Source organism: Prionailurus bengalensis, chromosome E3 (assembly GCF_016509475.1).
Source record: "Prionailurus bengalensis isolate Pbe53 chromosome E3, Fcat_Pben_1.1_paternal_pri, whole genome shotgun sequence".
Classification (NCBI taxonomy): Eukaryota; Metazoa; Chordata; class Mammalia; order Carnivora; family Felidae; genus Prionailurus; species Prionailurus bengalensis.
Window position 1 is genome coordinate 29,867,653 of NC_057357.1, and position 17,100 is coordinate 29,884,752.

Genomic DNA, 17,100 nt, shown 5'->3' on the forward strand with positions numbered 1-17,100 from the left:
TGACTATTATTTCTTAAAATATTTGGCCTGCTTCATTCTCTTCTCGGAATCCTATCATACCCATCTCAGACTGTCTAATATTAAACAACAGGTCTCTGAGGTTCTGTTCGCCTTAAAAATAAAATCTTTTCTCTCTTACTCACATTTGGATAAATTCTATTCAGCTGTCTTCAAGTTCACTGTCTTTTTACCTGTCATCTCCATTCTGTTAAGGCCATCTCTAACTTTTTTCACTTTATTATTTTTTCAGTGTTTATTTTGTGAAAGAGAGAGCACGTGCAGAAGCAGGGGGAGGGGCAGAGAGAGAGGAGGAGAATCCCAAGCAGGCTCTGTGCTGTCAGCTGAATCCGACAAACTGAGATCATGACCTGAGCAAAAATCAAGAGTCAGACACTTAACTGAGCCGCTCAGGCACCTCTTTCATTCTAGATCATGTATTTTTTAGTTTTATTTTTCAGATGTTTATTTTTGAGAGAGAGAGTGAGAGAAGGAGTGGGGAAGGGACAAAGAGAGAGATCCACCATGGGCTCTGTGCTCACAGCAGAGAGCCTGATGCAGGGCTCAAACTCATGATCTGCTAGATGGTGAGCTGAGCTGAAGTCAGAAGATTAACTGACTGAGCTACCCAGGTGCCCCATATTTTTTAGTTTTATTATTTCCATTTCATTAAAAAAATCATTTCTGTATTTTCTATTTTTTCATTCATTGCAAGTACATTTTCCTTTACATCACTGATAGCTGTAATAGCTATTTTAACAGCCTTATTTGCAAATTCTAATACTTGGATTAGCTGGAGTTGCTCTTAATTCACTGCCTTTTGCCGTTCAGAAAGGGTTGCATTTTCTTCCTCATTTCTATACTGCATGTGGTGAATGGCTATGAATATCACATAGTGGAGACTCTATTCTGTTACTTTTCTCAGATGAGTGGTTTCTTTTGTTTTAGCATGCAGTCAACTTGGCTGGACTTGGAACTTCTGCCCAAGAAACATTTGGAAGGTCAGTCACAGCTCATATCTTATCTTTAGTCTGCTCCCATGACCACCCAATGTCTATGTGGCTTAGGAGTCAGCTGGAGATACAGACAGAATTTGGGGATCTTCCCCACTTGTTCCTTTCCTTTTAGGTTGCTCTCAACTCAGCCCTCGGACTTCCCAGGGCATAAAGGCTATGGTTTTTCGACCGGTAACCTCACCACTTAGCTTGATCCCAGAATAAAAGCAGCAAAAAGAGGGAATTCATGCCTTTTATCTCCCTTCCTCCGAGTCTGGACTCCTCACCAGAATATGCTGCATCGATTCACTCTTCAATGCCCTCATGTTAGTGCTCTTGGTATTAAGACCAGGCTTTACAGCTGTTATCTGTGGAAGACTTGCTTAGCCAATAGTGAAATTGGAAGTCTGAGTGAAGGTATTTTAAAAACCTCAGCATGCCTGGAGTTCGGTGCTTAACAGTGTATAAAGAACACCAGACAGTGATGTAGAGCTGAGCTCCCTTAGCCTGTAAACAATAACCAGAGACAAACATGGCAGGGATTCCAGTCAGCTGTCTTTAGTTAAAGGGAGGTGAGGTTCCTTCTCTGCTGTTCCATGCATCAAGTGAGCAGCACATATGAACCTACACATGAGAACTGGGTTTGGAAGGATGCGTCCTACCTATTAATTTTCTCACCAATTGCAGTTAAGCTCTTTGCCTTTCATTTCATCTCTCCTCTCCTGTGGAGAGAACAGGTGTCACTTCTTACGGACTAATGGGGGGGACCATCTAGTCTAGCACCGTGTGTTCCCATTCTTTTTGTAAATGTTTAAAACTATTTCTGAAAGTTGGTTCTCCCCTCACAGATAAGGGCCCCTGCTGACTGTGGAACTGAAGAAAACCTTTTCAACGACAGGGACTGTGTTCCTTTGGAACTAAGCAGTCAGAAGCACATGGTAATTGCACTTCCCGGGAGGCAGGCCACCCTGGGAGCATGCCGAACTGTATGCTGCGGCCTGGGACCGAGCAATTTCTGCAGCTGTCCGCTGAGGCGGCTGGGTAGGTCATGGTGACCGCTCATTGCCTGGTTGAGGGGACGGGCTTGTTCGGTGCTTGCTACACAAAGTGTGGATCTTCTGTGAGGCAGGGGTTCTTTCTCGAAACTTACCTTTTAGTTTAGAGGGGGAGGGAGACCAGGACAAAGTCTAGGGGAAGGTATGACAAGGTTGTTGTTGGGCACCCACTGCGGGCCGGATGCCTTTACCAACGGGAACTCTCTTCCCATGGCTTGCAATAGGGAGCAATGAGGAAGGCTCGGCGGACAGGGGGACGCCTGGTGCACCGTGCCTAGGAGCACCTGGTTGGGCTACGGATCAGCGCCCAGTGAAGTCAGGAGGAGGTCGGTCTCCTCCAGAGTGCTCTTGCTCAAAACACTAGCAAAATGGTTTGCATAAGCTGGCCGACTGGAGCAGAGGGTTCTGGAGACGCGTGGAAGATGAAGCAGGGTAAGGTAGGGGCTGGGCAGTCCCGATGGCCAGCCAGGTGGAAGACCATCAGCTGAATGCCCCCGACGAATGGCAGCTTTAGGAAAGAGGGCCCCATAGAGGACTTCTGGGAGGATGGTGGAATCCAGGACCCTCGGCTCACCTGATCCCACGGACAAAGCCAGATGACAGCCGCATGGGTACAAGAGTGACATAGCAGACTTTGCACGGGTAATGGTAGGAGCATACATGGAAAAGAGGAGGGGGGGGGCAGAGACGCAGTAGGGAATCAAGTTCCTGGTGAGACAGACCACAAAGGAGAGGGATACCAGAAGCACAGAGAAGGGAGGGGAGCAGACCCCACCCACATCAGGCACGCCAAACATCGGGGACCTGAACTGGGAAACGTTGAAAACCAATGGGCCTTAACTCTGGGTCCTTTAACAATCGGTGGGCTTAGCTCTGGGAGAGCGGGATGGCAATGGGAAACCGAGTCCCCACCCTTAAAGACCCAGCATAACGAACAACCCCACTGAAATACAGCATAGAAGGAGCAGTTTGAAAAGCGCCTGGGGTATAAGGGAGCAGATTGATTTTGTATTTACTAATCTCAGAACATGCGCTGGAGAGGCAGGGATCTTTGACAGACTTCTGCAAGAGCCACAGAGCTGGTGGGCACCATTCTTCCCCCGCCTGCCAAGTTTAGACACCTGACACTTGTAGGAACCAGTGCAAATACTCTCCACCTGCCTTGGTAACCCCACATACTGATTGTCATTCTCTCGGGGACTCACACCATCCAACCTGCCCTGGGCAGATGGGAAGATAACCGCACACACGAAGGCTTGGGGCAGACAGGTGCTCTTATTAGTGGGCAGGGCCGGCAGTCAAAGGCTCTCAGGGACAAAGCAGGGAGAGTGCCCTGCAGGCTGGTATAAACCATAGCCCTGTCAACTTGGGCTGAAGGCAGGGATCTGGTCTGATCCAACTACAAGCCCAAGGCAGCCCCAGACTGGCCCTTTAACAGCACAAAGACGAAATCCTGCCACAGTAGGCAAAGTTGGGTCACTGCAGCCAACTGGACTAAAGGCAAATGTGGCTCAGCCACAACAGTGGGGTGCATGCAACACACGTAAGAGACCCCCTGAAGCAACTACTTCTGGTGAGCGAGGCACATGGCACTACAGGGTACGACAGGACCTCTTCTTAATGAGGACCCCACTTTCAAAAGCAGGAGACATAGCTGATTTTCCTAGTACAAAGAAACAAACAGGTTTAGACAAAATAAAGAGACAGTGGACTGTATCCCAAAATATAAAAAAGAACCAGAGATTAAGAACTCAATAAGTGAAATTGATTCCCTCTTGTGTATTTTTAATCACAGAGGAAGCAGAAGAATGGATCAGTCACCTGGAAGACAGAGTAATGGAAAGCAACCAAGCTGAACAACAACAAAATAAAAAATGAGAACAGGTTAAGGGAATCAGCAACACAACAAACCATAACAATATTCAAATTATTGTGATCCCAAATTTATCTGAAAAATTAATAGCCAAAAACTTCTCTAATCTGGAAAAGGAAACAGACAACCAGATCTAGGAGGCATAGTGCGCCCTAAAGAAGGTGACCCAATGGGGCGCCTGGGTGGCGCAGTCGGTTAAGCGTCCGACTTCAGCCAGGTCACGATCTCACGGTCCGGGAGTTCGAGCCCCGCGTCAGGCTCTGGGCTGATGGCTCAGAGCCTGGAGCCTGTTTCCGATTCTGTGTCTCCCTCTCTCTCTGCCCCTCCCCCGTTCATGCTCTGTCTCTCTCTGTCCCAAAAATAAATAAACGTTGAAAAAAAAATTAAAAAAAAAAAAAAAAAAGGTGACCCAAGAAGGTAAACACTGAGACACATTTCAAATGGCAAAAAGTAGTGACAAAGAAGTATAAAAGCAGCAAAGGAAAATGGTTATGTACAAAGGAAACCCCATATAGCTACTGGCTCAGTGTCCAGCATAAACCTTGCAGGCCAGAAGGGAGTGGGATGATATATTCAAAGGGTGGAAAGGAAAAAAACCTCCAAGAATACTCTACCCAGCAAACTGTATCATTCAGAATAGGAGATGAAGAGTTTGTCAAACAAAATTTAAAGGACTTCATCACCACCAAAACAGCCTTACAAGAAATGTTCAAGGGGATTCTTTGGAAAGAAAAGGCCAGGTTCAGGAATAAGAAAATTAGGAAAGGAAAAAATTTCACAGGTAAATGCAAACATAAGAAAAGTCAGAGATTAGTCACTTATAAAAACCCAATTTGGAGGTTAAAGCACAAAAGCAGGAGAATCAATTATATCTACAAAAATCAGTCAAGGTAATTCACAAAATAAAAGGATGTAAAGTATGACAGCATATACATAAAACATGCAGAGGGAAAGAGGAAAAATTTAGTGCTTTTAGATTGGGTGCACACTTAACCATCAACTTAATATATGCCTATGCCATATGCATAGGATGTTATATATCAACCTAATGGTAACCACAAATCAAAAACCGGTAATAGATACGCAAAAAGTAAAGTGAAAGGAATCCAAGCATATGATTCAAGAAAGACACCAAACCACAAGGGAAGACAGCAAAAGGGGAAAAGAACAGAGAGGAACTAGAAAACAAACCATAAAACAAATAAAAAAATGGCAATAAGCAGATATACCCATCAATAATTACTTGAATGTAAATGGATTAAATGTTCCAATCAAAAGACATAGGGTGACAGAATGGATAAGAAATATATGCTGCCTACCAGAGACTGACTGTAGACTAAAGACACATTTTGAAAAGTACAGGGATAGAAAAATAATTATTATGCAAATGGAAGCAAAAAGCAAGCTGACACAGCAATACTTACATCAGATAAAACAGACTTTAAAACAAAGACCCTACAGAATGAAATGGGAACAGTCCAATAAGAGGATATAACAATTACATATAGTTACGTACCCATCATGGAAGAATCTAAATACATAAAGCATCTATTACTAGACATAAAGGAAGAAACTGACAGTAGTACCTAAGGGTAGGGGACTTTAACACCCCACTTACATCAATGGATAGATCATCCAGACAAAAAACATGGAAACAGTGGCTTTGAATGACACATTGGACCAGATGGACCTAACATATATTCAGACCATTTCATTCAAAACCAAAAGAATACACATTCTTTTCAAGTACATATGGAACACTCTCCAGAACAGATCACATATTAGACAAAAAAGTCTCAATAAATTAAAAAAGACTGAAATCCAATCATGCATCTTTTCCAACCACAATGGTATAAAACTAAAAATTACAAGAAAAAAAATATGGAAAGAACATGCTACTTAATGAATGGGTCAACCAACAAATCAAAGAAGAAATCAAAAAGGAAACAAAATATAAATGGAGACAAATGAAAATGAAAACCTAACGGTCCAAAATCTCTGGGATGCAGCAAAAGCTGTTCTAAGAGGGAAGATTATAGCAATACAGGCCTACCTCAAGAAGTAGGAAAAATCTCAAACAACCTAGTCTTAAACCTAAAGGAGCTAGAAAAAAAACAAAGCCCCAGGCCAGTATAAGGAAGGAAATAATAAACATTAGAGCAGAAATCAATGAAATAGACTAAACAAACAAAACAAACAACCCCCCCCCCCCAAATAACAGATGGAGCAATGAAGCCAGGAGCTGGTTCTTTGAAAAGACCAACAAAATTGATCAACTTTTAGCCAAACTCCTCAAAAAAGAAACAATAAGACTCAAAAAAATAAAATCAGAAATGAAGGAGAAATAACCAACACCACAGAGACACAAAAGAATATAAGAAATACTATGAAAGATTATATGCCAACAAATTGGACAACCTAGAAGAAATGGATGAATTTCTAGAAACATATCATTTTCCCAAAGTGAATCAGAAAGAAATAGAAAATTGGAACAGACTGATTACTAGTAAAGAAATTGAATCAGTAATCTAAACACTCCCAACAAACAGAAGTCCAGGACCAGATGGCTTCACAAGTGAATTCTACCAAACATTTAAAGAAGAGTTAATATCTATTCTTCTCAAACTAATCCAAAATAGAAGAGGAAGGAAAGCTTCTAAATTCATTCTATAAGTCCAGCATTGCCCTGATACCAAAGCCAGATAAAGACACTACAAAAAAAGAAAATAAAACTATAAGTTACTATGATGTCTGATAAACATAGATGCAAAAATCCTCACCAAACTATTAGCAAACCTAATTCAACAATACATTAAAAAGATCATTCACCATGATCAAGTGGTTTTTATTCCTGAGATGCAAAGGTGGTTCAATACTTATGAATCAATCAAGAATGATACATCACATTAACAAGATAAAGAATAAAAACCATATGATCTTCTCAATAGATGGAGGAAAAGCATTTGATGAAGTGTCACATCCATTTAGGATAAAACTTCTCAACAAAGTAAGTTTAGAGGGAACATACATCAACATCATAATGGCCGTATATGGGAAAAACCCACAGGTAACCTCATACTTGATAGTGAGAAACAGCTTTTCCTCTAAGATCAGGAGCAAGTGAAGGATGTCCACTCTCATCGTGTTTATTCAACACAGTACTGGATGTGAATACACAGCAATCAGATAAGAAAAAGAAGTAAAAGGTGTCCAAAGTGGCAAGGAAGAAGTAAAACTTCTACTATTTGCAGAGAGCATGATACTATATAAAGAAAATACTAGAACTGATAATGAATTCAGTGCAGTCACAAGACACAAAGTTAATATATAGAAATCTATTGCATTTCTATATATTAATAAGGAAGTAACAGAAAAAGGCATTAAGAAAACAATCCCATTTACAACTGTATCAAAAAGAATAGAATGCTCACAAATAAACTTAACCAAGGAGGTGAAAGACCTGTGGTCTAGAAACTATGAAACACTGATGAAAGAAACTGAAAATGACATAAACATATGGAAAGACATCCCATGCCCATGGATTGGAAGAACCAGTATTGTGAAAATGTTCACACTACCCAAAGCAATCTACATATTTCATGCAAACTCTATCAAAATACCAACATTTCCCACAGAACTAGAACAAACAATCCTACAAGCTGTATGGAACCACAAAGGCCCTAAATAGCCAAAGCAATCTGGAAGAGGAAGAACAAAGTTGGAGGTAGCACAATCCCAGTTTTCAAGATACAAAACTAGGGTAATCAGAACAGTACTGTACTGGCAGAAAAACAGACACATAGATCAATGGAACAGAACAGTCCAGAAATAAACATGCCTTTATGGCCAATTAATCTATAACAAAGAAAAAGAGAATATACAAAGAAGAAAACATAGTCTCTTCAACAGACGGTGTTGGGAAAACTGGACAGCTACATGCAAAAGAGTGAAACTGGAGCACTTTCTTTACACCAGGTACAAAAATAAACTCAAAATTGATTAGTGACTTAAATGTGAGGCCTGAAACCATCAAAGTCCTAGAAGAAAACTTAGGTAATAATTTCTTGGGATATCAGCCACAGAAACATTTTTGTATATATGTCTCCTCTGCCAAGAGAAACAAAAGCAAAATTAAGCTCTTGGTACTACACCAAGATAAAAAGCTTTTGCACAGCAAAGGAAACCATTAACAACACAAAAAGGCAGTCTACTGAATGAGAGAAGATGTTTGCAAATGATCTGACAAGGCGTTAATATCCAAAATGTACAAAGAACTTCTATAATTCAATACCAAGAAAAACCCAATCCAGTTAAAAATGGGCAGAAGATGGGGCGCCTGGGTGGCGTAGTCGGTTAAGCGTCCGACTTCAGCCAGGTCATGATCTCGCAGTCCGTGAGTTCGAGCCCTGCGTCAGGCTCTGGGCTGATGGCTCAGAGCCTGGAGCCTGTTTCCGATTCTGTGTCTCCCTCTCTCTCTGCCCCTCCCCCGTTCATGCTCTGTCTCTCTCTGTCCCCAAAATAAATAAACGTTGGAAAAAAAAATCTTTAAAAATGGGCAGAAGACATGAACAGGCATTTTTCCAAAGAAAACATACAGACAGGTAACAGACACATACAAAGATGCTCAACATCCCTCATCATCAGGGAAATGCAAATCAAAAACCAAAATGAGCCACCACTTTACACCTGTGAGATGGCTGAAATCAAAAACGCAAGACAACAAGTGTTGACGAAGATGTGAAGAAAGAGGAACCCTTGTGCACTGTTGATGGGAATGCAAACTGGTACAGCAACTGTGGAAAACAGTATGGAAGTTCCTTAAAAAATTAAAAACAGAATTACCATATGATCCAGTAATCTCAGCACTGGGTATTTGCCCAAAGAAAACAAAACACTAATTTGAAAAGAGATAGGCGCCCCTATGTTTACTGCAGTATTAATTACAACAGCCAAATGATGGAAGCAATCTAAGTGCCCAGTGACAGATGAATGGATAAAGAAGATGTAGTATATTATACACAATGGAATATTACTCAGCCACACACAAAAAAAGAATGAGACCTTGCCATTTACAACATGGATGGATTTGGCAGGCCTAATGCTAAGTGAAGTAAGTCAGTCAGAGACAGACAAGTACCAAATAATTTCATTCATATGTGGAATTTAAGAAATAAAACAAACAAAGGAAAAAGAGACAATAAAAACCAGCCTCTTGAACTACTGGGACCTCATCAAGATAAAAACCTTCTGCATGGCGAAAGAAACAATCAGCAAAACCAAAAGGCAAGCAACGGAATGTGAGAAGATATTTCCAAATGACGTATCAGATAAAGAGTTAGTATCCAAAATCTATAAAGAACTTATCAAACTCAACACCCAAAAAACAAAGAATCCAGTGAAGAAAGGGCAAAAGACACGAACACACCCTTTTCCAAAGAAGACATCTAGATGGCCAACCGACACAAGAAAAAAATGTTCCATATCACTCATCATCAAGGAAATACAAATCAAAACCGCAATGAGATACCTCCTCACACCTGTCAGAAAGGCTAACACTAACAACTCAGGCAACAACAGATGTTGCCGTGGATGGAGAAAAAGAAACCCTCTTGCACTGCTGGTAGGAATGCAAACTGGTGCAGCCATTCTGGAAAACAGTATGGAGGTTCCTCAAAAAATTAAAAATAAAACTACCCTATGACCCAGCAATTGCACTATTAGGTATTTATCTAAAGGATACAGGTGTGCTGTTTTGAAGGGGCAAGTGCACCCCCCATGTTTATAGCAGCACTATCAAAAATAGCCCAAGTATGCAAAGAGCCCAAATGTCCATTGATGGATGAATGGATAAAGAAGATGTGGTATATATATATACAATGGAGTATTACTAGGCAATCAAAAAGAAAGAAATCTTGCCATTTGCAACAACATGGATGCAACTAGAGGGTATTATGCTAGGCAAAATTAGTCATTCAGAGAAAGACAAACATCATATGACGTAACTCATATAGATGAACATAACAGAAGGGAAGTAAAAATAATATAAAGACAGGGAGGGGGACAAAACATAATACTCCTAAGTACAGAGAACAAACTGAGGGTTGCTGGAGGTGTTGGGGGGGATGGGCTAAATGAGCAAGGGGCATTAAGGAGGACACTTGCTGGGATGAGCACTGGGTGTTAACATGTAGGGGATAAATCATTGGATTCTACTCCTGAAATCATTATTGCACCATATGCTAACTGGATGTAAATGTAACTTGGATGTAAATTAAAAAAGAAAAACACAACAACTAGACTCGTAAATTGCACTATAAGCTAACTAACATGGATGTAAATTTTTAAAAAAAGCAACCAGAGAACCTGGTTTACTGGATCACTATATTGTACAGCTATGTGTTAATTATACTTGGCTTTAAAAAAATAAGGAGAAGAAAAGAGAAACGTGTATAAAATACATGCCCTGGCTTACCATCACATCTATCCTTAACATGACTCACCCCCCAAGGAGAAGTTAAAAGACAAACCCTGATTTTGTGAGTAAGTAGGAATTGCAGGTTACACAGCTGCCGAAATTGTTTGGCAGTCTTCACAGTGAGTGGTATTTTGATTTAAAGTAGCATTTAAAGGAGAAGCATGGGAAATGGCAGAGTAGGTGGATCCTGAGCTCACTTCCCATGGACACATGAAGTGTGTAACTAAATATAGTGAAACTCCCTCTGAAAATGACCTGAAGACTAACAGAACCTCTCCCACAGCTAAAGATAAAAAGAAAGCCACAGGGAGAAGGGAAGGAGGGGTGGGGTGTGGTCAGAAACCAAATCCCAGGCACTGTGATCCCTATCACCCATAAGTGGGAGTGAGATGAAGCCCCACAGTGGGCAGCCCCAACCTTGGGAATCTCCAATGGGGACATGAACCCCCATAATCTTTGGCTTTGAAAATCAGTGGGGCAGGAGCCAGAAGACTATAGGGAACTGAGATTATGCTTTTAAAGGGCCAGTGCATTATATCACTTAGTCTAAGACCCAGCACAGAAGTAGCAGTTTGGAAAGCATCTGGGGTATATGCGAAGGAGATTTACTTTTTAGGGCATGTGCTGGAAGAGCACAGATCTGTGGGATATTTGTCTATAAATGTAAATACTGGTGGGAGCCAGCTCTGACGCTGTCCATCAGTCTTGCTAACGACGCTTGCCCTGCCCCACCAAGTGGGCAGCTTGTTCTGTAGAAGGGTGGGGCCAGCCCTGCCCACCAGTGTACCCACAGAAGTCTTGGCCCAGTCACAACAGCCCACACAGAAACCACCCTCGAGTGCATGGTTCTGGTGAGCATCACCTGATTGGATTGTGTCACTGGGCCGTAAGGGACGCCTTCTACACAAAGCCACCACTTTTAAGACCAGGAGATGGAGCCAAGCTACCTAATACATAGAAACAAACACAGAGTCAGACAAAATGAGGAGACAGAGTAATATGTTCCAAATGAAAGAACAACATAAAACCTCAGGAAAAGCACTACATGAAACAGAGATAAGCAACCTACCTGATAAAGAATTGAAAGTAATGGTCATAAAAGATGTTCACTGGATCTGAGAGAAGAATGGATGAACTCAGAACTTCAACAAAGAGACAGAAAATATAAAAAAAGAACCAATCAAAGCTGAAGAACAAAGTAACAGAACTGAAAAATACACAAGAGGGAATCAGCAGCAGATGAGGACGCAGAAGAACAGGTGAGTTATCTGGAAGACAGTGCTGTGGAAATCATCCAAACTGAATAGCAAAAAGAAGAATAGAAAAAAAAAATGAGGTTAGGTTAAGAGACATCTGGGTCAACAACTATACTGACATTTGCATTATAAATTCCTTGAAGGAGAAGAGAGAAAAAAAAGGGCCAGAAAACTTTTTTGAAGAAAAAATAGGTGAAAACTTCTCTAACCTGGAGAAGGAAACAGATAGCCAGGTACAGGAAGGTGGAGAGTTCCAAACAAGATGAACCTAAGGAAGTCCACATAATAACTAAAATGTCAAAACTTAGGGATGCCTGCATGGCTCAGACGTTAAGTGTAGGACCTCAGCTCAGGTCATGATCTCATGGTTTGTGGGTTCAATCCCCGCATCAGGCTCTGTGCTGACAGCTCAGAGCCTGAAGCCTGTTTCAGATTCTGTCCCTCCCCTGCTCTCACTCTATCTCTCTCTCTCTCAAAAGTAAGTACACATTTAAAACATGTCAAAAATTGGGGCGCCTGGGTGGCGCAGTCGGTTAAGCGTCCGACTTCAGCCAGGTCACTATCTCGCGGTCCGTGAGTTCGAGCCCCGCGTTGGGCTCTGGGCTGATGGCTCAGAGCCTGGAGCCTGTTTCCGATTCTGTGTCTCCCTCTCTCTCTGCCCCTCCCCCGTTCATGCTCTGTCTCTCTCTGTCCCAAAAATAAACGTTGAAAAAAAAAAAAATAAAACGTCAAAAATTAAAGATACAGAGAAAGGCAACTAATTACATATAAAGGAAACACCATGAAGCTATACACTGATTTCTCAGGAGAAACCTTCACAGAAGGTAGCAGCGTAATATGTACAAAGTGGTGAAAGGAAAAAAAAATCTACAACGAAGAACACTCTACTCAGCATTCAGAATTGAGGGAAATTTATAAAGAGTTGCCCAGGCCAAAAAAAGTCAAAGGAGTGCATCACCACTGAACTGGCCTTACAAGAAATGTTAAAGGAACTTCCTGAAGCAGAAAAGAAAAGGCCTTAACTAGAAGTAAGAAAATTATGAAAGGAAGAAGTTTCACTGGTAAAACAGTTAAAGATAGTAGATCATTCACTTATAAAACTAGTATGAGGGTTGAAAGACAAAGAAGTAAAATCAACTGTATCTACAATAACTACTTAAGGGATTCACAAAATTAAAAAAATATAAACTATGACATTATATACATAAAAGGGGGAATAAAAATGTACTTTCAGAATGTGTTGGACTTAAGCAAACTGCCAACTTAGAATACTATATACCTAGGATGTTATTTATGAACCTCAAGGTAACCACAAATCAAAAAACCTGTAAAAGACACACAACAAATACAGAGAAAGGAATCCAAGCACAGTATCAAAGTCATCTAATCACAAAGAAATCAAGAGAAGAGCTATGAGAGGAACTCTGAAAACAACCAGAAAACAAAAAAACACCAATAAGTACATACCTTTCATTTTAAATATAAACAGACTAAATGGTCCAGTCAAAAGACACAGGGTTACCTAATGGATACAAAAAAACCCAAGAGCTATCTATGTGCTGCCTATAAGAGACTCACTTCAGACCTAAAGACATATACAGACTTAAAGTGAAGGGATAGGAGAAGATATTCCATACAAATGGAAGCAAAAAAGCCAAGGTAGCAAATATTTAAAAATTTACAACAGACAAAAACAGACTTTAAAGTAAAGGCTGTAATGAGACAAAGAAGGGCACCGCATAACGTTAAGGCGATCAATCCAAAAAGAGGACATAACAACTGTAAATACCCATGCACCCAACACAAGAGCCCCTATATTTTGCAGATACAGTAAATATTAATGGGCTAAAGGGGGAAAATTGTCAGTAATACAATAATAGTAGGGAATTTTAACACCTCACTAACATCAATGAATAGATCATCCAGGCAGAAAATCAGTAAGGAAATTGTGGCTCTGAATGATGCATCAGACCAGACAGACTTAATAGATATATACAGAACATTCCATCCCTCCACCCCCAAATAGCAGAATACACATTTTTCCAAAGAAGACATCCAGATGGCCAACATAGAAAAGAGTCATCAGGGAAATGTACATCAAAACCACGAGATAACAACTTACACCAGTTCAGGATGGCCACTCTCAAAAAGACAAGAAGTAACAAGTGTTGGGAAGAATGTGGAGAAAAGGGGACCCTCTTTCACTACTGGTGGGAATGCAAACTGGTGCAGCCACTGTGAAAAACAGTATGGAGATTCCTCAAAAAATTAAAAAATAGAACTACCCTATGATGCAGCAATTCCACTTCTGGGTATTTTTCCAAAGAAAGCAAAAACCGTTAATTTGAAAAGATATCTGTACCCTTATGTTTATTGCAGCATGACTTACACTAGCCAAATATGGAAGCAACCTAAGTGTCCACGGATAGATGACTGGGTAAAGAAGATGTGACACACACACACACACACACAGAGGATTATTACTCAGCTATAAAAAAAGAGTATTTTTCTGGGGCGCCTGGGTGGCTCAGTCTGTTAAGTGTCCAACTTTGGTTCAGGCGATGATCTCATAGCTTGTGAGTTCAAGCCCCACATCGGGCTCTGTGCTGACAGCTCAGAGCCAGGAGCCTGCTTCCGATTCTGTCTTTCTCTCTCTCTCTTGGCCTCTCCCCTGCTCATGCTCAGTCTCTCTCTGTCTCTCAAAAATAAACATTAAAAACAAACTACAGAAAGTATTTTTCCTATTTGTGACAGTAGGGATGGACTACGAGGGGTTTATGTGAAGTGAAAGAAGTTGGACAGAGAAAAGCAGATACCAAATGATTTCACTTCCCTATGGAATCTAAAGAACAGAATAAATGAACAAACAAAACAGAAACACTCATAAATCCAAACACACCGGTGGCTGCCAGAGGGGAGATGGGGCGGGGGGATGGGTACAGTAAGTGGAGGTTATTAACAGTACGAATCTCCAGGTACAGAACAAGTCACAGGGATGTACAGTATAGCACAGGGGACACAGTCTGTGATCTCGTAATAACACTGTATGGTGACAGATGGTAACTGCACTTACCTGGGGAACATTTCATAACGTATAAGAGTGTCAAATGACTGTCGAACACCTGAAGCCACTATAATATTGTATGTCAAGTATACTTCAATTAAAAAAAAATAGCATTTCAAATGCAAATGAGGTTCTTGGCTCTGAAATTTGTGTTCGTACAGCGGCAAGCGCGTTTTAAACAAGGGATTCAGTGTGAGGATGACACCCCAGATACAAGCCCACAGACCGTGGCCGCTGGTCTCGCTTACTTACCTCTGGAAGGGAGGACGGGGCACCACGTGTCTGCTTGATGGCCTCCTCGTAGCGGGGAGGGTCTTTTGTCTTGGGGACCGGGCTCCCAAACAGGGAGTGCTGGACGACGCACTGCTGGGGTGGAGGGGACGAACTAGGCTGAGGCAAAAAGAGGAGGGCACATGTCAGGTCTGGGCAGTGAGCTCAGAGGGCGGCCGAGTCACGGCGCTCCTGAACTCAGGAGCCTTCTCACCTCCAGCCTGTGTGGCCGATGGCACCGGGGCACCATCCTGTGAGGGAAGGGTCATCTGTTCCGCGGTAACAGCCAAGCTGCCCCTTAACAACCGTCACCACGGTCTTTGGCTATTTTGTCCCATTAATATTGATACTCAGTCCCTCCACGCCCGAAGCACTGGGTTCTGCAATGCTTTAGGGCCCCATGAGCAAGCACTGTTACTGCTGCCCCGTCCGCACAGCACTACCTTGTTGGAAGCGGTAGGTCCATTCTGCAGGGAGGCAAGTGGTGCGCTTCTGGACTGAAGAACACTGGTGGAGGTCTTGTTCACAAAGGGCTGCTGGACCGCTGGAGCAGGTGGTCTCTCATACGGAAGAACTGAATTTGATGCCGAGTTCGTGAAAACCTGTAACGGACAAATATTTTCCATTCAATCTGTTCTTTGGCTCTTCCTACCGAAGAAAACCATGTTTTAGGACGAGGCTCGGCAGACTTGCCCTGTAAGGAGCCACCACGTGTGCAGTTTAGGGTCTGCAGGCCACGGGGTGTCTGTTGGAACTGTTCACCTCTGCCACTCTGGCCCAGAAGCAGTTTGGACAACGCATAAATCAGTGGGTGGGGCTGGCTTCCAATAACTTTATCTACAGAAACAGGTGGGGCGCTGGAGGTGGCCCTCAGGCTGTGGTCTGCCGACCCCGATTCTCCAGCATCCGTGGTCCCTTTACTCAGTGGCCTGTCTTTGATGGCGGTGTGGACTGTACCTTCTGGGAAATCAGCGCTTGCTCAGTATGATTTCTGTCTTAGGCGATAGCTGAATTTCTCATATTCCTCACCAGGGTGGTCTCATCTACTTTCACAGCTTTCATGTCCACGATTAAGCTAATAATCCCCAAACCCACCTCTTTTCCACCCTTGCTTCCAAGTGCCAAAGCCACATTTATAACCTTTATTTACAAACATAAATTCAGGACATCTCAAATGTAATATATTCCAAACGAAACTTTCCCCTTTCCTTCTACCACCACCAGCCTCGGAGGAAAAGTAATTCTTGGTTTTCCCTTCATTTATTTTTAAAACTTTGGTAAACGGAGCCATCAGTCTCCTCTGCTGTCTCCCTTCAGTGCTCACATGCCTTATGAATGCCTCCTGAATCAGGCCTCTGTCCTCCGCTGTCCTAATCCACGTCCTTGCTCCTGATCACGGGAGTACCGTGGCATCCTCTTCACTGTGCCTCCCTCGTGTCGACCCTCTGCTACAGTTACAGCCTCAGCACACACCTGATGGAGCCCCCACAGTCCCTGGCTCCTCTGTCCTTATGGTAAAACCCTCCTCTCTGGCTGGCACAAAAAGCTTCCACCACCCGGCCCCATTTCTGTCCGACCAGAAAGGCTACACAGGCTGCGGCCACACTCAGGTTTGCAGTTTGTTGAAAGTGTCTCCAAATCCTTGCAGGGCCCCATTTAAAATCTGCCCCCTTCTGAGAAGCTGGCCTCCGCTCTGTCAGGGAGCGGTGAGGACTCCCTCCTGTGGAACTAACAAGTGTCTGTTTAGCCCCCATCACGAGCCAAAGGTCTTATGGCCTTTTACAAATGTATGGTCATTGTGTGATTTTGTGATTGTATTTCACAGAGCTGATTTACTCATAAAAATATTTTATGTACTTTATACCACTAGTATTCTGAAAGAGAAAAACTTACCTCTGCGTTTCTATTGTAAACATACATACGTATTTCTTAAGTGGGCAAGTATATGTGTGTGTGTGTGTGTGTGTGTGTGTGTGTGTGTGTGTACACCCCTTCAAAAGGTACAGCTGCTCTGGGCGAGGAGTTCTGGAAGCATACTCCTCTTTGAAAAAGCTGGAATTAATGATCCCTAATTCTAGTATTGAGACTTAGTGAATAAACCCTTATTTCTCCTGG

At 42.3% G+C, this 17,100-nt stretch overlaps 1 protein-coding gene across 7 annotated transcripts in view; it reads right to left on the reverse strand.

Moving 5' to 3' along the window:
• MRTFB (myocardin related transcription factor B) overlaps positions 1 to 17,100 on the reverse strand; it is a 128,968-nt gene that overhangs the window by 12,022 nt on the left and 99,846 nt on the right. For all 7 annotated transcript variants that reach the window (XM_043560501.1, XM_043560497.1, XM_043560500.1 and 4 more), the window contains exons 12-13: positions 15,429 to 15,587; positions 14,968 to 15,105 (exon numbers count right to left, since the gene is read on the reverse strand). In XM_043560501.1, coding sequence (XP_043416436.1) covers positions 14,968 to 15,105; positions 15,429 to 15,587 — 297 coding nt within the window. The remainder of the gene's footprint in view (positions 1 to 14,967; positions 15,106 to 15,428; positions 15,588 to 17,100) is intronic.